At 44.0% G+C, this 21,396-nt stretch overlaps 1 protein-coding gene across 1 annotated transcript; it reads right to left on the minus strand.

The window, feature by feature from the left end:
• Positions 1–5,090: 5,090 nt before the first annotated feature.
• HNRNPU (heterogeneous nuclear ribonucleoprotein U) lies at positions 5,091–18,363 on the minus strand. The gene is made up of 14 exons (XM_075496028.1): positions 17,409–18,363; positions 16,273–16,384; positions 16,073–16,146; positions 13,500–13,639; positions 11,836–11,935; positions 10,601–10,713; positions 9,928–10,191; positions 9,563–9,682; positions 8,982–9,110; positions 8,443–8,611; positions 7,670–7,909; positions 7,021–7,223; positions 5,864–5,935; positions 5,091–5,455 (listed from the first exon to the last, which is right to left on the minus strand). The coding sequence occupies exons 1-14, from the start codon at positions 18,151–18,153 to the stop codon at positions 5,402–5,404; spliced, it is 2,535 nt and encodes an 844-aa protein (XP_075352143.1). The 5' UTR covers positions 18,154–18,363; the 3' UTR covers positions 5,091–5,401.
• Positions 18,364–21,396: the final 3,033 nt, after the last annotated feature.

Here is a 21,396-nt window from a genome sequence, read left to right on the forward strand (position 1 = left end):
CCCTCCAGTGAGGCTTGCTCATTTCCTCTCCCCCATCTCGTACTACCTTCTTACCACAAAGACAAAAGTCCTTTTATAATACAAGGGCTTATCTTATCTACTTGCTCAACAGCCCACAAAGCTGAAAGTTCAGCAGAGCCTGAACTTAGCTCTAGCCTGCGTCTGAATAGGTTACATGGAGACTAAAGAAGAGAATCCAGCCTTTCGGGGTGTCTCAGTTTGTCAACAGTCACTGGTATTTTAAGCATGCATTTACGTCCAGGGAGATCTTCAATACTATTCTGGGCCTTTTTATTTTACAACTCTCTTGGGCATCAGCACTCGTGCTCCATCGGTGCTCCTCGCCAGCACAGACCTCCCCATGTGTAAGGCAAACCCGTTTTTGTTAGAACTTGAGGGAAAACCTCCAGAGTGGCAGGAGAGTTAACATAGGCTGACCTGACAAAACGAGGGCCACACGCAGACCAGAAAACATACTTGCATTTTTATGCCACATCAGTTATCAGAGGTGTCCTAGTAAGCAGCCGTCTGGTCCTAGCTAAGGGAGAAGTAACACAGAGAAGAACGAGTCCCCTTTCACTCCTTGTGCGCTAACCAGGCAGCAGATCCCCAAATCACTATTTAGTGTAAATTGCATCTGCCCTTGACTACCAAGTCGTAAAAATTTTTTGAGCATGAAAAAGTTTGAGGGAAAAATTGGCTGAGCTGTCTTACCCATAGTTTTGATTTCAGTAACTTTTAGGACCAAAATTACTCTGCAGATTGGAGATTGTCTGCTAAACCAGAAAAGAGAAGAGAAAACTTGCTCTAAAGTAACGCTTGTATATCAAGTCACCCACATGAGTAATCATGTTACAAGGTTTTTTACATTTGCCTTTGTTTTTTCTCTTTTGATGTTGACAATGTGTTAAGCATTTAGCATCTTTTTAAAGCTACAGCTGAGTTTACGTAGCAACTGATTCATTGCTGAATCCTCCTGCCGCTCCCAGTACTGGCAGGAGGACAAAGTAAGGCGAGAGCCACATCCAGATCGATTACTGGCCAAGTCCCGATTTCAGCCAATTCCCTGCAACGGCTAGCTCCAGAGAGGCCCGCTGCACTGGAGGGGACAGCTCGTGCCTCGGTCACCGAGCAAAGGAGAAAAGCTGCACAAAACCAATCGCTAATCTGCTACTAAAGAAAGAGAGGCCTCCTTGCCCCCTCCACCTACACGGGGTGCTTTGTCTAGGATGAGGCGAACTGTGCACGACAGAGAGAGGTGCTGCTTGCTCCCAACTTCACCGCAGCCGGTTTGTTAACACCGGCATCACAAAGCTGCTCTTCTGAATTTCCGCTTTCCTCTCAGCAGCTTTTTCTGACATCCTGGAGCTCTCCCCATCCTCCACAGCGCTTCAGGCTGAGACGGCTCCAGCCGTACTTACTCCTACCTTACTAGTTCACAACTACAGTACGTGCACACTTCTTTGCTTGGGAGAGTCCAACCCCTGGCAGTTAAACACCTGCAGCAGTACTGAAGTACCTCACGTCTCTTTCTAACTTAGTTTGATTTCTTGTGGCTTAGTCTGAGGTTGCACTTTCAAAAGGACTGGCCTAGTTTTCCAAAAGGTCATGAGCAAGGAACCATCTGAATCTTAAAAGATGACTTCATCACCTATTTCTATTAAAAACATCGGTCAAGAGTGTTGCAAGCGATTTAAAAAAAAAACCTAGTAGCTCACACCATGAAGAATTTTTTTTTTATTCAAGTGGCATGGACTGCATGTGGCATTGCCAGAACACGGGTTTAATTTATTCTGCCATCAGAAAAATTGGGCAGAATTTCTAGAAGTTTCTTTGCTGATCAAGAATTATTCTGCAATAGGCACCGAAAGGAACTTGTGTACGGGTGCCACTTGTGTACCGGTGCCACCGAGCTGCTACGCGCACAAGACGGCACTGCTGAGTACTCCCCAGGCAGCACAGGAGCAGTGCAGCATGCCAGAAGGGCCAGTTCATGACAGCAGAGCCGGGGTTTGGGGACAGGGACCTCATAGGGCACCCCAGAACAAAGCCAGGCCCCGATGTTCCACCGGTAGGAGTCTATTTACAAAGTCCATTTACTCTCAGAGTGCCCAAGACGCAGCCCCTTGCCAATAGCACGGTGCGTCAGGGAAGCACCTCCATTTACAGCGCGTACCCTCGCGCCTGTTCCAAAGGCAGAAATACAGCTGGGGTGTTTTTTTTAAGTGGCAACTTCCTCCCGAGATATCCAGCACAGACCTGCCTTCGGTCTGCAGCTAAGCACACACGGCCCCATGGGGCAAAGCAGGGTGGCTACAACCTGTTGTAAGAGGAGACGTCAGCAGGTTCGGCAGAGAGAGCTGCACGGAGAGTACCACCAGCAGCACGTTACTGCTGCTGCTGCCAATAGCCGCGCAGGCATCACGTGCCACGTTTCTACTGCTACCCAACCAGCTCCAAGGCTCTCCAGGTTTGTGCTCCACTAGACAAAACCCCCTCTGTTTGAAAAAAGCAAACCCAGTTTGTACTCCATTCGAAAAAACCAACCCAAGCACAAACCCAAACCCCATGTTGTATGCCACTAGCACCGGCCCCACCGCTGCTGTAATACAGGTACTTCTCCTCATGTAAACAAGCCCTTACAAGCTCCACGTGACAGATGGCTCAGCCCTCTCGTTTTGGCAACATACAGCTGTGCTTTCCTCGCATTTCTGTGGCCATCAGCTAAGCCTTCTATTGCCTTTATTAAACACAAACGGCAAATTTAAGTGTTTTAATATTAGTGATTTTCTAGGTAAGGACTTTTCTATACAAGCCATTTTCACACCGCAAAATAAATCCCTTCTCTAGGAATAATCGGAGCTAAGATGAATTGAGGGAGCGTCTCTCCTTTGGGGGTGGACCCAGGCTGAATGAACACAAAGCCTCATGCAAGTGGTGGTCTCTGCTCTACGGTGATAGTGGGGAAGCACTTTGACTTCTGCACCACCCTTCTGAACTACACGTGCCTCAGGGGTGGGGAGGGCAGAGCTTTTTTGAACTCCATACCTCAGAACACAGGCAGCAGATACTGCTGAACTTAATCAAACCAGCTTTTTCCATACAGTAGTTTTAGTAGAAACAAATACTCCTCTTTCAAGTGTAAGACAGTTGAAGCACTTCCTCTCATGTGTAGGTTAGTTGTTTTTTTTTTTTTTTTTTTAACACCATACATTGAAGAATTTAAAACAAAACATCCCAGCCTTTTGAATTGAAATACAAGCTTTACAACCACATAGTAAGTGTAGGCTCTTATATTTCAGTTTAAGACTATATAATTTTATAGAGTACCAAAATAAGCAAAGGATCAGCACTCCATACAAAGTGTTAGTTCTTGTGAGGAGAGTAGAAAGGAAATGGACTTTAATTACACTAAACTTTTTCTGCAAGTCTAAAGAAAATTCCATTTCAGCAAAACAGATTGGGGTTTAGATTCCCCACAGTTCTAGTTCATTAAATAGTGTTTCTTTAAAGAAAATTTACATTTTTCTCATTCAAAGTAAAGGGATGATTTAAAGCAATATTAACAAGGACGTGGTGCTGTTAATGTTTAATGTCAATATGCAATGTCATCTGCTATAAAGGCTAGAAGAGCAACACAACTTTATCTTTACTTCTGAAGACTATTAGAAACCGACTAACATTTGAGCAAAGTTTCAAGCACGCTACACCAACTCTAGGTCTATGCTGCTGGTAAGCCTCTGCTAGTCTGTACACTGCGGCAGGCAAATCCCAATGCCCAGATGCTGGCAGTGACATGTGTTTTCACATGTACACCACGAGTCCGACTTACGATGGTTATGTCTCCCCCCTGTCTTACGGCATTAAAATGCAAGGGAAGTATTAGCTAACATTGCCACTACAACTTTACAAAAGCATAAATGTGAACAAAATAGCGGTTAACACAAATTGAAGCGCTCTGTTCAACTCCAGGATTCACTCTCTACGGCAACCCTCCTTCTGTCCTATTCTCTGCCCAGCTTCCTCCCCCTGCTCCTTCCCCAACGCCTATTTTACAATAAATAGGTTAAGTGGATTTACATGATGCAAGCGCAACTCAAAAGACTTTTGCCCTATACATATAACCATGTTAAATTGTGATATTATACACGTGATATACCTCTAAACAGAGCAACCACCAGTTTAGATTTTTAAAGAAGCACAAGTATTTCAGCATGTACACAGTAATGAGTTTAAAACTGTCCAACATCATCGCTTTCATACATTCTCTTCCTCTTTATAGCCTTAAAGGGATTTTAGACCTTGATGGCAACAATCCCAGAACAGGAGTAAAATGAATTTATTTTATTGCAAACAAACGTCTAGAGTTAAATTTCTCCACCCACTTTCTTTAAAGAGAAAAGGAATCAGCAGGCTAAGGAGATACACCCATTTGAGAATTGACATGATTAAAAATTAGATATAAAATGGGTGACTCACAGTTTCATTAGCTTACAAAATGGTGGAGTAACTACTACAAGCACACTAGGTATACAGTATTTTGTGGGGAAAGAGTTATACAGACACACAGCTAACTTCATATAGATCCCATTAGACAACTGGATTTACAACAAGTTTTGTTTAATAAGAAATGGGCAAAGCCAGCTTCTTTTCAGAATCAAAATGCAGAACAAATGGAAAAGAAATTATGGTGTTGTACCTTCACAAGTTTGAGCCTCCACAAATAACGCAACCAAGTTTTACAATTTTAAGAGCTTCTACATACACTCCACCTTCACTATTTTGCCCCAGGTTTCCTCTTTGCCCCCAACATCTTAGTGAGTTCCAAAGGTTACTACAAAAAAGTCCTAGTTATTGCCAGAAACTTTTACCTCCCCCTCCTCCCCTCCCCACCCAGCAGCTTCATAGAGAGGATGGAGTGTAATATGGAGCTTTACATGATCTCACGGTATTCATGAGGGCTGCTAAGGAGCCTCCGTACGAATCTGGTTGCTAACATTTCTATCGTATTGTGACATGACTCACGACTGTTTCTTAGAAATTGGGGGATGGGGAAAAAGGAGAAAATTCTTTAATAAAAAGACACCAGGTACAAAGCAACGTTTTACTTTTGTTGTGGTAAAAAAAAAGTCACATTTTACAGATAAAATGTAGAACCCTGAAATACTGACACATTCTCTTATCGTGCACAATGCTGAGGTTCTCTTACGAATCACTTTAAAACTGCAATTAAAAATGTACAAAAAAAGAAAAGAAAAAAATCAACCCACAAAGCTTCTAAAAAAGGAACCCGCAGGCACTTCCTCTTGTGGAATGTTTAAAAAGTTAGCCTACTAAAGAAAACAGTCGACTTCTTGTGAAGGTTTTGGAGAAATATGTATCAGTTCATTTATTTGGGTATTCAATAATATCCTTGGTGATAATGCTGACTCCATGGCTTCTGACCCCAGAATTGCTGCAATAGATGGATAAATAGTTAATTTTAACCTGTAATTACATAACAGTTACATTTCTTACAGAGAAAAAGTGTTTAACAAACATCTAGTTCTCCTGGAACTTGAGATGAAGAGTCCTCTCAAATAGCAGCAAGTTCCTAAACAACCGAAGGCAGTTAAGTTCACTTCACAGTAGTAACGTGAAGCCAAATACTACATACCATTAAGACCGATAAGCCATAGCTGATATTTGATATATTGAGACCATCAAGCCAGATTAAGTTTTGCACAGAAAACTATTTATAGCAGTATTACCTGGCATTAAAAGATTTTGCTATCCAGTTTTGATTACACATCCAATTATTTCAGACAGTATTTTGAAACATTCAAGTTAACATCAGTGAAAAGGTAAAGTAATGACTACTTACACCCTGCTGCCACTGGTTGTAGCCCTGAGATTGGTTTTTGTAGCCACGATTATTTCCCCTTCCTCTGAAGTTCTGCAAGAGGACAACAGTTTTTAACTACTTCATCTATACAGATTTTTCAGAAGTGTACTGACACCAATCTTTCTATTACCACCAAAACATCACATACCATATAGAATCTTTCAAATACAAGCTATTAGGCCTAGGTTAAAACAAACAAACCAACCACCTCCCTGAAAAACACCGGAACACCAAAAGCCTCCCCCCCCCCAAGCAACTGCTGCTTAAACATGGGGCAAGAACCTCAGAATTAAGCCAGCTCACACTGTTGTTGCCAGTGGTCTGGAAAGCTGGCTAATCCAGTTCTGACTCACCCTATTTCCAGCTGCTAAACTGCACCAGGACAACTAAAAATACAAGAGCTCGCCTATTTTTAGTTAGGAAAGGCTGTAGTTGCTACAAGGATGTGTTATCTGATCAGACAAAAGGATATGGGCCATGCAACTGAAAATAGAAGAGCCAGTCCACAAAACTTCAAATAAAAGTTACAGTACCAAAAGGGACATTGATACTAGTAGATAAAATATTGCATTTCTCCTGTTTGTCAGTATTAGACAAACCTGAGCCATGTTTACTAGCTTGGGCTCCATCTGCTGGCTCTTCAGTAATCCAAATTATGTTTTCACATACTTCCACTGATATTCCACCAGTTAAGGCCTAGGCTAGTGTTTGATACCAGACACCAAGACAAAGACTCTCTTCAGAGCTGTTTCCAGAAAGTTCCCTAAACACTTGATAAAGATACACCTTAACCCTAAGGCCAAACAACAGTTACTACTATTTGGAGGAAAAAAAATTAAATAAAAAAATAAAGAAAAAAATCAAACCCAAGCCGTAACACACACACACACTCTAAAAATCTTCATCTTTAAGACGACAGAGGTACAGTCTTAACATGGAACCCCCACATCAGTATCAGAACTTCCACAACATTCAGAGCTCTGGGCACATACACCACATTAGAAAGCTAGGCCTTTTAGTGGGGGATTAGTGCAGTACCACAAACAAGTCTGTGGCTATTTGCAGCCACCAAACCTTTCAAACAACATCATCCAAAGTACTGTAGTCCAACTAATAAATCCCCCCAAAAGCATCACCTGGTTGTAGTTTCCCCTGTTGGGCATTCCACCTCTGTTATAGTTTCCTCTGTTTGAGTAGCCACCTCTGCTTGGAAAGACAGGGCCACGAGGATATGGGTAGCCAATTGCACCGCTGCTGCCACCGCCACCACCACCACCTCCACCACCTCGCTGAGGCATGTTGCCTCCCCTCCTGTTGTATCCACCACGATTGCCAGGGACTGCAGGGAGAGAGTTACTTCAATCAAGTAATTGTTAGGTCTTAAGCATTTCTTACGTGAAGATTACTGTTCAAAATAACAATGGCATAGAAGATGTCCAAATTCAGTGCAAAAATTTCAATGCAGAGATCAAGTTATCTGGTCATAGTGAAAAATGGTTATTTAACCACGCACTACCCCACCAATACAGCCTGGTACACAAGTGAACACCAAACCTAACAAAAACTCAAAGCTGTGCCTCAAACCACATGAACAGTGTAATCCAGGATTTTGGCAATGCTCACTTTTAAGGCTGGACAATTAACTTTGCACTAGTACATTAAGCTTACTGAAGCTGAAATAAAATTTCCCACTACCTAATAATTGCAATGCAGGTACTACAAGCTTTTTTCTTCTTCCCCAGCAGCAGCAACCTCCAGAATTTACAGGCTTATTTCTAGGCTCACCTCCTCCTCTGAAGTTGCCCCGCATGTTGAATCCTCCACGACCTCTCTGACCCCTATTAAATTGATTTTTATTGCTCTTCTTGTTCTTCTTTGAGCCAGTGTTCTGTTTCTTCTCCGGCGGAAGAGATTTCTTACTTTCCTCTTTATATTGTTCCAAAAGCTTCTGAGCTTCTTCTTTTTGCAACTCTACATAGATTATTTCATCAAAACATTCTGCTACCTCTGGCAGTGTGAAGTTCCCTATAATTGCAAAAAGACTGAGTATTCAGCATCTACATTCAGCTACAATCAAAGCCGTAATTTAACCACCTTTCTCCCATTCTTCCCCTCCCCCGCCCCGCATTCCCTCAGCATAGGGACAAAATTACATAATTTGATCATTTAAGAAATGTAACAGTGATAAAAGAAATAAACAGGTCTTCATGGAGTTGCCAGTACTGTTCCAAACCTTGAAAGCATTCTGCCTATATCTTTTTTCTTTTATAAGCCTCCACTCAGAACACCAGTTTCTGCCAAATATGTCACTTATATAGGGCACTTTATGCCAAGACAGCTTTGTGCATCTGCATGAAGCATATCAGCATAACTGAGTAGTGTTAAGGACTGCAGCAGAGGGAACACAATATAGTGTTGTCCTACGAGTTACAATAGTCTTCCAGTTTTGTTTAAGTACAGCTGTTTAAGATAAAGTGATTTTTTAGACTTCACGTTTACTTAATCCTTTGAACAGATACTCAGCATCCTAAAACACAGTATAGGATTATGTTCCATGCCTTTCATTTTGAGAACTGCATGCTCTGGAAGATCTTTTCCCTCCACCTCTGCCTTCTTTTGTGTTCTTTGCTTGTAGTCTTCATCTTTTGGGCAAACAACAACTGCTTTGCGCTGGAAGCCTGCAAACAGGCACATTTTTCTCCTCTGCGCAGCTGCAGACACATTTGTCTGAAAAAAATGCAGTAACTTACTACACGTAGCTGTCATTGTAAGAGTTAAGGAAGTCAACTTATGGTGTATAGACTTCACCTCTACAAGAGCTTGCAATGAAGTTTACAAATAACTGGACATAAAGATGCTGCATAATGCAAAGTTACGAGCTCATATCCACGTGTTAAAACACTATTCCTCCCACATCCCATAAATCCAGAGAAGTTCAGACAAGCATTTGTAGTAATATCTCAACTTTGTGTCCCCTGAATGAGTAGTACGTCAGTAAGTGAAACAACTGCTATTACAACATAACTTTAATCCCATTTAATTACTGCACTACAGCCTATAACAAATGTCTTTAATCATTTTTCACTGAAGCTTCTACCTGATCCAAAATGAAATTCCGCTTCTTACGAGCTGCAATCTCAATGAACTTTCCAAGACACTGTGGAGCTCTCTGCAACAGTGTGTTAAGTTTCCCAGTGTCCGCCATCTGCCGCTTAAAACCTGCAACCTATGGAGAGATTTTCCAGAGTTAAAGTAGCCCCGATACACATGGCTGACATTTTTCTTTGCTAAATGCTTTTCACCTCGCTTCAAGGTTTGTTCAACTGAAGGCCATGGCTACAAGCTCATAACTGAAATTCCCAAAGCCTCCATAAGACAGAGCTTTATAAACAAAGAATCTAGGTGAATCAATACAGCTGACTTGAAGGTATACTCATCACATTACTAATTCAAAGCTAAGTGTTCTATTCTGAGGACGGTGATAAAAAGCTTCAGAATCCTGCTGTGCCATGTATGAGTAGCAGCTCAGCAAGATAAAAATCTTTAATGGTCACTAGCTAATCAGTAGCCAGTTTCTTAGATTTCTTTGATACAAAAGAACCTTGTGGCAGCCCAAGACCTAGGATCTACAGCAAGTCTTTAAAATATCAACAAATAAAGTGTCATATTATCACTTACCATCATTTTGTCCATAATAGTATTTGTCCCAAGAATGTTGTATTTCCCAGGATTTGCTGCTGCATGTTTGGTAACCCATGTAGTCTTGCCAGCTCCAGGCAAGCCAATCATCATCACCACCTATGACGACAGGTTCTATACTTGAGATACTAGTTCAAAGATTTTCTTTAATACGCAGCTTAGACCAGCAAGCCTAATGGAAATTGACTGGGGGGCAGGGGAGTGCCAGGCGAGGTGAAGAGTCACAGGATACCAAGTATTAAAGCCCCCAAACAAAAAGGTCAGAGAGTTGTGTAATAGTCTGCTTAAACACCCCTTCTATTCATCTGTCTCGGCAACTTTGAGATTATCAACAAGAAACTTACCTCACAATCTTTCTTTTGCTCAGGTCCCTTTGGTCCTCGGACCCTATCCTCCAGGGGGACCTTCTGGATGAAGGTATACTCTTCAGGTACAGGAAAGTAAGGTTCCTCCTTCTGACCAAAGTTGAACTCAACCGCACAGTTATGGCAGAGAACATGTGGGAAGAGTGGCCGCCCATCAAGAACTTCCTTACTTATTTTGAATGCAACACCAAGCTCTTGTCCGTTCTTGGAATATGAGAGTTCCACTTCATCACCATCAAAATTCTGGTTTTCAAACAAAGCATTAGTTTGGATAAAATTACTCACCTTACTCTATAAAGTTATATTAGTCATTTCACTGTATTGGCTATATTCACTCAACTTCTGTAATACTGTTATATCATAAAGGAACTACTTAAAAGCTTTCTCTTAAAATGAGTTACTGTCAATGATCATCTCATTTAAGATACGATTTTTTTTTAAAAGGCTTTAAAGATATTTGTCTGTGAATATGAAGTCATAACATGTTCACAGCAGTCACTGTTGATAATACCTGTTATTTCTGCCTCCCCCCATGTTAAACAACTTGTCTTGCTCCAAGTTTTTCTGTATTTGGTTTACTGCTTCTCACATCAAAGCAGTCTAAAAATTCAAGGATGTTTTTCCTCAGAAGAAAATATAAGTGAAAACTTACAGCAAAACATCCAATCACATCATTTTCATCAAACTTCTCACCAAAGTCTTCAGTCTCACAATTGCATGTCTTTATTCCTTTTAGAGAATACCCATAAGAAAATTCTTCTTCACCTGAAGAAATAATTTAAACTTATTAAAAATAGGCATTTTCACCTAACCTTTTAGAAATACAATCACTTTACAGCTACTTAAATAAGCTGCTGTTCAGAATGTTTTTATTAACGCCAAAACAAGCTATGTCCCCCAAACAGCTACAGCTCATTCTGGTATTCAAAAACTCAATACCCTTACTTGAGATGGAACAGTGGTGTTTCCCCCATCCCAGTTTTAAGAGCCTTATGCTGCTGGTTCCAGATTCATGTTGACATAAAGCTGAACTGCCAGATAAAGACATGACCAAGTATTTTTAAACTCTGAAGACCTGATTATGCACCAGTATACCTGTAATGTAGTTAGTCAGAAAGGCTTTCTGAATTTAGTCTCCAGTAGCACTTACCCCTCCCCATTTTAAAGGGAGTTTAGCAGACATGCAGCCTATGCGACAGCTGAGGATGAAGCTGCAAGGAACAAGCTAACAGGAAGTGTCAAACAAGGACTCAGGTGGAACTCAAGTACTTAACTAGAAAGTTGCTGCTCATGTTAGAACATACCAGTTCATACATATTTCCCACAAAGATGTATCTCAGCAGCAGGTATTAGTTATAAATACCATTATGGTCAGTTCCCATGTGTCTAATGAAGTTGTACTTCTTTCTTCCTAGCTACTTTCAGAAATGAGGATTCTCCCCCCAAGCCAGAAGAATGATAATGTAGTTACTCAGGAATTTTTCTCCACTCATTAAGTCTTATACCACACCTCACTCTTAAAAAAAAAAAAAAAAAAGGGCGGCAAAAATCCCCTCTTCCTCTTTATGACACTACATGAAAAGGAAAAATCCTTAATCTTGTCTTGTCAGGTCTTCAAGAATGTTCTCCACAACCCATACTTGACCACCAAAAGAATTAACTCTCAAATCATGTAATCCTTACAGGCCTGAATATTTCATTATTTTATTTGGTCCCAGTAAAACTTTCTCGCACCATGCCCAGTGTACAATTCAAGTTAAGACCACTTTTCAGAACACATGGGCTACAATCACTAAGTTTTTCCCATCTGCTTAAGAAAAAAAATTACTTAACCTCAACCACATACACAATAAATAATACAAAAGTAATCAAATGTTTAAGTCTTACCAAGCAACATTCCACTTGTGTTCAGTGACCAGCCAACTCGCACTTCATGTATGTCAATGTCTTTTGTATACAGGTGTTTAACAGGAATCTTTTCTGTAACCTATTTTTAAATTATTCATTAAAAGGTATGCAGTATTTATTGACACTAACAAGATGGAAACACAAAGGTAACATCTGGAACCGTTACGCTTTGGTTAAATCTTTCCTAAGTCTGAGTAATCACCTTCTGCAAAAATAAAACATGCTTAAGTATGTGAAATCACAAGCCAATCACTAAATAGTTACATCTCCTGACTGAGGAATGAAGATGCAAGATACTATATACCTTCAAAGCACTTAGTCATAGCAGTCCCTCTCAGTGGCCAAAAGCCTCAATCCTTTTGATACCGTATTAAAGTTACAAATAAGATGTATACATATTTTTTAAAAATAATCACTATGAAGTTGGGATTAACAGTAAATTACTTTGCCAATAAAATGCGGTAATGGATAAAAAAATTGCTTTACATAGACTGGGGAAAATATTACACTGATCCCTTTCCACAGTAAGCAGACTTCCTGGGCAAGTTGCCAGCTTCCAAACAACATAACCAGATTCAAACAAACCACCTTAAAGCACTGGAATCTGTAGGCAACCAGCTGTTTTCTAACTGCCTTTACAAATTTCACCAAACTAAAGTGAAAAACTGATCAGTATCCTACCAGTTTCCACAACTATTCGAGTCAGGTGACCAAGGTGAAACTGATTTGAAAGTGAACAGGGCAATAAATACTGACATCAATTTCACTCCATTGGCCTTCCAAAGTTACAGGTACCAACAGACAGAGAAATCGCTCAATGCAAGAGCATGGAGAATGGGATCACTACCCACTCCTCATGGTAGTGGTTAGATTTGAAAGTACTAGAGGAAGAGAACAGAGTAAGCATTTATATACACAGGCACATCATATGCAAAGAAGGCTTTAACATGGCAAAGTAAAAAAAAGAAATCACGCTTTGTGCCTCCTGTTATTCTTTCGTCAACAAGTTGGAAGAAATCTGTTCATTATGAGGCTGATTGCTTTTTGCCGATTGCTTTTTGCCATTCTTACCCTTTAGAAGAACTCTTGCCCTCAAAATTCAAGTACTTGCTAAATACTCACATTCACTGCACACGCAAGCCAGAATTTAGGTTGGAAGGGACCTCTGGAGGTCATCTAGCCCAAATCCCTGCTTAGAGCAGGTCAAACTCAAAGACTAAGTAGGGACAGAAAAAAGGGCTGCTGGGATAATTTATATCCCTTTTTTAAAAAAAGCCAAGCTTGCTGTAATATTCAGAAAGTACGAGCAAACTTCTGACTAGCAAGTATCAAAATTCAAGTGTTGATGCATGAGGTGCCAAATAAAATTCTTGGTTCAAAAATGAGACCAGAAGCTACACATTCAGGACAAATGCAAGCTGCTTTTTTTTTTGTTAAATGGAAGTTCTTATAAAAGAGGAAGCAGTTTTGCTAATTGAGCGAACTTTTATCAAGAATCATTTCACAGGCTCGTAAGAGAAGGCCTTCTGAAAGTTCTGTTCACCTGAATTGGTTTTAACTAAGTACAAAACCCATGAAAAGTATAAACAATACAATATTTAAGCATGCAAAACAGTCTCCCATAAAACATCAGTTTAACTCACCTTCATCTCAAAGCAGACTTTGCCTTTAGAAACTCCATAGGAGGCTCTCCCTCCAGCCCAAAGAAAAGCAAAGCTTTCCATGGTCAGAGAGGAAGCACTAAACCGGTCTCTTGATATTTTAAAATGCAGGTCACAGTTATCTGTTAACATAAAAATCACTCTGTTTACTCTCACTACAAAATAAAGTACAGCTCTCCAGTTTTATGCATTAAAGGTGATTTCAGCTTTCAAAGGTGATTTTCAAGACAAACTGTCAGCAAGTGCTCAGCATCTTTCAGGAAAGCAACTGAACACCTGCCTAGATAGAGCTGCAGGCTGAAGCTCAGCCAAAAATTTTACGAAAAGCTAGCTAACAAGAATAATTTTCAAGGTGCCGTCTTCACTTCTGTCAAATTCCCTCTATTTTTTCCATCTGCTTAAAAACTTGAATTTCACCTCATCTATTTGAACCTTTTTGGTCAGTTACCCGAGATACTTCCATCAATATAGAGCAAAGGAATCTGCATTGTGCTCTTTGCATTATTTGCTAGATGCCTTTTTTTGAAGTCTTCTTACCCCTTGTGCCCAAACCTAAGGGCAGCTGAGAAGTAAATAGGAACACAAGTATTTTTGTCTAAGTACTGAAAGTAGTACTTTGGTTAATGTAGTCATTTAGCAAGTCCAATTAGATTAAGCCAATTAAAATAAAGTCAGTTAAGTCAAATGCAGATAGGTTAAGCACGCAGAGTGCGGTAAGAGAACCTGCTTCACCTAAGTAACACGATCTGCACTATGAATTCACCTATCACTCTTAGAACTTAAGTGGAACCTTTGTTTTACAGACATCTTCAGAGCTGCAGCACCATGAAGTTTCAAATTAATCTTCTAGTAGGTTTCAAAGAGACAATGCAGAATGGTAACATGAGGTGCAGGATATAGCACTTGAATTCCCCAGAGCAAGGAATCCCTTGAAGAAATTCCAAACCTATTTGACAGTTACAAGAAAGGAGCAAAATTAGCAAGCAGTGAGTCCTTCTGCCCTGGTATAAAATCTGCACGCTGCCCGAGTATGCTAAAATGCAGTCTTCCCTGTATTACTGGTAACTCTCATGCACGAGATCTTGTTTTGTTTGCATAAAGCCACCCCCAGTTGCAATTACAATATTTGTGATCCAAGCATTTTCTCATTAGTACTTCTAACTTATTTGTTACATGAAAACCAGATAAAATCATACAGAAGAAACCCACCTGTGTAGCTTACTTTTAGAACAACAAATGAGAACAGAATTTGAAGTTACAGCTTCCTTGTAAGACGCAGGTAATAAAAAGCCCTTAAGAGTGCTAAACCTCTTATATGTCTGGATCATTATGGTCCAGAAAAGAGAGCGCCAAGTTGTTACACAATTCGGTCTTAAAGCTATGTTTCATTCTGATCTCCAAGCAGTCTGTCAATACTTTAAACTAAATCACAAAGTTTGTCCAGTAACAAAACTTTCTAGTAGAAATAACTAATAAAAGTCGCTTCTACTCAGTTATTAGGAAAATCAGAAGCTCCCACAACGGTGGCTACTCACCAGATTAGTGGCTAGAAACTTGAGATTTAGTTACCAAAATGTCAATGATGGCATATTCAGCAATTTACATGGCTGTAAACTAACACCTCCTTCCATTTCAAAACATTTCTTGGAGAAAAAACACACCTGGAACTACCAGCAAATATGCCAGATAATGCCAGAATTTAAGCTTTCCTTCCATGGCACTCTAAGAATCCAACAAGTTCAAGCGTCACTTATTTTAAATTTTTTAACACTGCACTAAATCCTTATACTTACCCTCAAGAATACAAATGTCAAATTTGCTCCAGTCATGGTACATCACAACAATAGTAACATTTATAATCTGCCTCAAGAAACCCCCTGCTGTTTGTAGGTACTTGTCAATTCCTATGCCCTTCCAACCAATTCTCTCTGCCATACCATTTGCAAAAGTCAACCCCTGCCCCGCAAACTCCCACGTAGCATGAATGGGTCATTTTTCAGGAGACCTTACCTGATTTTTTTGGTTAAATTTGTCAGAAAAACATGAAAAAAATACTCCACTGGTTGGTACATAAATAGGGCCTCAGCAAGTTATGCAGAAAGCTCACTTCACAAATCGTACCACTGTAACCACCTACATTACTGACTGTTGGAACTTTCTGAAGTGAAAAGCTCATGTGCTATATAATCGGTTTCTCATATAAGCTGTTTCTAGGGTGTTCTATGCTCACTCCACATTTGGTCAGCTTAGTCTCCATACTAGATTAGTGTTTTGGTTAAGATTTCTTCAGAAAACTGTGTATCACAGACTTCATGTGAAAACCAAGCTTATTACTGCTAATATGAAGACCCATATATCCTTCTGTAATTTTGTATACTGAAAATGAGTGGAAACACCATTTCTTGGTTTTTTTGGGGGTTGATTTTTTTTTTTTTAAAGTTACTTGGTAATGAAAGTCAATAAATGTATTCAACCCACATTTCAGAAAGTGTGGTTTTAAGATTAAAAGCATAACACCACATCTTTCCAAAGTAAAGGAAAGCATGTTTACTCACAAGTATCAAGACAAACCACTGTGTCATCAAAATGTTCATCTTCTTCTTCAACAGGTGGTTGAGGGGACTTGGCCCTGAACAAAACAAAAACAAACAAAAGATATTAAAGCTACATGCATTTCCACACTGTTAAAAATAAGTATTTCTGTACCTTACTGCTGCTCATTCACAAAATGCTGCCCAGTATCAAGTTTATTTACCTGCTGTACTTATTTTCCTCAATGTATTCAAAATATCCACGGCCATGGTCTTCACGTGGTCTCTTCACTCCCCTCTTTTTCTCACCAGGCTTTTGTTCTGTTTTAGCATCTCCTGTAACAGAATTAATGATTTTAATTACACCAAGTAACTCTTTAATTGAGAATAAAATCCTATACAACGGTTCCAACTTTGGAAACTGTAAGAACCTACAGCAAGGGAAAAGCAATAGTACCCTAAAAAAGAATTTTGCTTTGTACTAAGATAAAACCCCGTATCTCAAACTATCTCAGAAGACTCAAAACTTGTCTGCTAAATCATCTCTGATGTGCGACAGGAGCGGCCAGCACACCACGCAGCAGCTGGTACGGTCCCCGATGTTAAGATCCCCACAGAAAAGCCAGACCGCTCCCAAGCGGTGAGGAAAAAAAGAAAGAAAAAAATCGGACCCCACCCCCCCACCCCGAAAGCGGGACATTCCCGGCCGCTCGCAAGGACACCGAGCGACCCGCACGACTGCGCCTCCTCTCGGCAGGCCGTGCGCGGCGGCCCGGGCGGCAGCCCCGCGTGGGGCCGCCCGGCTGCCTGCAGGGAAGGGATTCCGCCTCCTCCCGCCTCCATTGTACCAGGCCTTCCCAACGCCATCCCGTGCAGCGCCCAGGCCGGAAGTGACGTCACGCCGCCGAGCGCTCCTCAGCACAATACAGCGCGCCCCAGCGGCCCCTCCGCCGCCACCCCTCCCCCCGCGGCCCGGCGCGGCGGCCCCTTCCCCGCGCCTCCCCCCCCCCCGCCCCCCCCGCCCGCGCAACGGCCCCTCCTCCTCCGCCGACCCCGCGCAACGGCCCCTCACGGGACCCCCGCCCCCCGCGCGGGGCCCGCCGCAGCGCCCGGCGGGGAGCACGCGGTGCGGTGCGGAGCGGAGCCGCGCGGGGGGCGGTGGATCCCACCCCCCCCTCCCCGCGGGGGAGGCGCCGCCGTCGCGCCCGCTCTCGCGCCGGCCGCGAACGCCCTCCCGCGCGCGCCCCGGAAACCGCCCTCCTGGCCGCTGCCCCCCCTCCCCCCCCCCCCCGCGACGGGGGTTCCCGGGGGGGATTAACGGCCTCCCACCCCCACACCCCTTCCCGCCGCGCACACTCACCCCCGGTGGCCTGAGCCCCGGGGCGGCCGCCGCCACCGCCACCTTCCGCTTTCTTCTGCTGCTGCTGCTGCTTGGCGGGGCCCGCCGGGCCGGAGGGGGCCGCCGCCGCCGGGGGCCCCGAAGCGCCGCCAGCGCTTTTGCCGGGGGCTTCCTTGGCGGCGGCGCGCGGCTGCAGGAGCGGCGGGGGCTGCTGCTGCTGGGGCTGGGGCTGCGGCGGCTGCTGCTGCTGCTCCCCGTGCCCGTTGGCGTCCCCGGCCGCGGCCTCCTCCTCGTCGGCGAGCTCGTCCTCCCCCTCTTGGAAACCCTGGTCGTCCCCGTTCTCATCCTCCTCCTCCTCCTCTTCCTCCTCCTCGCCGCCCGCCTCCTCTTCCATGGGGCCGCCCCCGGCCCCCGCCCGCTCGCCGTTCTCCTCGCCCAGCTCCATGGCGTCGCCATCGGCGGCCTCCAGCCCTTCCTCGTCGTCGTCCTCCGCGGTGGAGGCCGCGGCCTGGTCGGGGCCTCCTCCTTGGTGGAGCTGCGAGGCGCCCCCGCCGCTCTCGGCTGCCTCCCCCTCCATGCTGCCGTTGCCAGGCTCAACTGCGCTGCTGGCGGGGCCTCCCCCGCCGGCCTCCTCCTGGTCTAGCGCGGCCTGGAGCCGCTCCATGAGCTCGGCCTTGAGGCCCTTGTCGGAGAGGCGCCGCTTTTTCAGCTCCTCCTTCAGCTCCGACACCTTCAGCTTCTTCACGTTCACGGGCGAGCAGCTCATGGCGGCGGCGGCGGCTCGATCCCTGGGCGGCGCGCGGGCGACTCTGGGCTGGGGCGGACGGCGGCGGCTCTGGGTCGAGGCCCCGGCGGGAGGCGGTGGGTGGGTGGCGCGGCTGGTTCGTGCGGCTGCGGCAGCTGCAGAGCGGACCCGCCTGGCGCCAAATCCTTTCACCGAGCTCGCGAGGGAGACGCGCCTCGCGGGGCCGAGCACGCAGCACTGCCCGCCCCGCCCCCGCGCACGTAGTCCCTCCCCCCCCCCCCCGCTACCGTAACGGCCGCCCGCGCGCGCCCATACCGTAAATACCCGCCCGAGCGCAGCGGCTCCGCGCGGACCCCGCCGCTCTCACGCGTGGGGTGCCGGGCGCCGCCGCGGCCGCTGCGCCGGGCCGCGGAGCGGAGCGGAGGGGAAGAGCAGCTCTGCCTGCCGGAACGCCCCGCTCCGCGCTAACAGCTGTACCTGCGCCATGTTGGGCAGGCGGCAGCAGGAAGCGCGGCTGCACGCACCGCTGTTGTCCCCTCTGCGATACACCGCTTCGGCAAAATCATCCACTCGGGACTGGAAGTCAGTCACCGTGTCACCCGGGCAGGCCTCCGTCCGCCCCTCTGGCGTGGATTAAACCCGAATAAGGTCCTAGCCCAACTAAACGGCCCTGTTTCCAGGCCACCGGCTGGCAGGCAGGGCAGCTCTTCCCTCCCCTCGCTCCCGGGCGCCCGTCTCGGGCCTAGTCCGCGCGGTTTATTGCGTAAAGGGTTCGAAAACGAACACTGCTACTCAAAATAGTTAGCCTGATACAACCTTGTTAACACAGTTACATAAGGACAAAAGTAGAGCTATATACCCCCCGTTTCTTCACCGGCTGCAGCGGCGAGAGGCATGCGTAGACCTGATCTTTAACTAGACCAGGCTGGGGCTAACAAAGCCACGGGGCTGACAAAGGTTTTTCGAGTGCATTAACTCTCCACCGGACAAGCAGCACTGTTCTGGAGCTCAGCACAGAGCCGATCGGCTAACCAAAACCGCTCGGTTTTCCCTCTTTTTCCCTTTCCACAGCATTAATTTGGGGCTCTCCTCAGGCACTGAGTTGTACAGTGGTTGAATTTTTCCAATTTGGTCAAAAGTTACTTGAAAACAAACAGTAGAGAGGGTTTCACAAGAACAGAAAGGCAGCACTTCTCTACAAGTCTGCTTCCTTACGGAGCCTGGGTAAAAAGCTAATTTTCACTTGCGGGGGGGGGGGGGGGGGGAGGCAAGTCAAACAACTAGAGGACCAGTACAAAGCCCTACTGAAGGGAGGGTGTTTGGCGTGAAGTTGCCTTGCGGCAGTACTGGTCGCGTGGCCTTCTGAACCTGAACAAATTATGTTTACCTGCACCGAGAGGAAGGGAGGAGAGACGAGGAAGTCGCCCCGTTTTAACTGCACAAGGAAAGAGCTCTTCTAAGCCCACACACATACACACACACTGCTCTGTCCTCAGTCAGGCTGGATCCATTTGGAGGAAATATGACTCAGTCAGCAAGGTTAGCTCAACCCATCACTACACAACAGCTTGTTGGAACAGAGACAGGGAGAGCTCCCTCATGCAATACGTACAAATGAGAAGAAGATTGCCAGAACCTTTCCCTTACTATAAATGCGAGTTAGTAGATTTTATCTCAGTCTAGTAGGTCAGAGTCATCTCAATAGGGGAAGAAAAGGATAAGAGTGCATCAGTGCTAGGGAGAGGTCAGAGTATAATCAAGCTGCACCAACATTACCTTTGTCCATTTGTTCATGAAAGAGCTTTCTTAGCTAGTCTGCTGAGGCACTCTTGGTATATACTGTTCTGCCAAGGTGGTAACAAAAGTAAACAGGGTTTACCTAGTTAATATTGCAAGATTACTGACTGAAGCTTACAGATAACTCTGCATTAATTTAGATGTCATCTGCCTGTCCAACCTCCATGTTCTTTTTTTGAAATTTGAATGTAAAAATTTTAAAGAGAAGCTACATCACTAATTCTTCATATCTAAACCTCAGAGCCCTACATTTAGACATTGATCCAGCACAGGCCTCTTCACATGTTGAGCCATGTTTCTGGAAGAGCTTCCATCAACCTAATCATCTGATAATCCCTCTTACCACTGCAAACTTCATAGATTGATAGATTCTTTTAGGCCAGTTTTGGATCCCTAAGCCTTACCTTAAATTAGCATGTCTGCACACATTCACAGCACCTCTGTGTTAGAAAATGCCCTCATTCAGAACCACCCTAGAGCTGCAGTCCTCACATGTAATCCCATTCCTAAACAATGTCATGTCTGCCTACTTCAGTAACATGCTCATACTGCTTTATACTCCTGTTACCATGGAGAAACAAAACAGCTAACAGCTTTGAGGCACATCAAGAGATTACTTACCCTAAAGCATTCAAGCCTGTATATAAAGGCACAAGTATATAAAGTAAGAATCATTCCCCCCCCCCCCCCCGGAAATGTAACACACACACAAAAAAAATTCTCAGGTTGGTTAAGTTGCTAAGGCTATCCATTAAACCACTTAGAAGGCTGAACTTTTTTTTTATTTTTAAAAGGAGATTAATTCATGTCATAGTAGTAAGGGTACTATCTAACCACTCAATTGCACTACCAAACAAATATTCTCAAGTGTAGTAGGACTGTGCTTTCAAACTACAGTATGCTGCTGCCCTTTATTATAAAAGTGAGAAATCCCAGTTATTTTCAGATGTCAGGTGATTTAATTGTGGTAAGAAAAGCATTTCTTATAAAGCTGAGTACATAAAATACACACATAACTGATACAGATGTGTAAACTTAATTGCCTCTCAGTATAAAAAAACAAATTAAGTTTTTTTTCTGTTTAAGTTAAATACATATTTATTACACATTTGCCTCTGGGGAAAACTCTGTTAAGGTAGCTCGCCTGTCCTCCGAGTCGTATGTTTCAGGAGTTTGCCTTTTCCCTATTCATACTTTGAAGGGGAAAAATATGTTAAGGGGATACACTCTCCTCATTGCTGTACTCCCTCTTAATTCAGATAGTCAATCCTTCAACTCAGCTTTTCCTAGATCATGCAGATAGATACCAGCCATATCGTAAAAATGAGTGTTTGGTAATGTGAACTTCTGAAACAAGAAAGTGCTAAAGGAAAGCACTTTAGCTTTCATTTGCAGAGCTGCTACTCATAGGATAATGATGGCCGTATGAAAAACAAAACATCATTGCTGATAACCACAAGTACTCCT

This window comes from Mycteria americana, chromosome 3, assembly GCF_035582795.1.
Source record: "Mycteria americana isolate JAX WOST 10 ecotype Jacksonville Zoo and Gardens chromosome 3, USCA_MyAme_1.0, whole genome shotgun sequence".
Taxonomy (NCBI): domain Eukaryota; kingdom Metazoa; phylum Chordata; class Aves; order Ciconiiformes; family Ciconiidae; genus Mycteria; species Mycteria americana.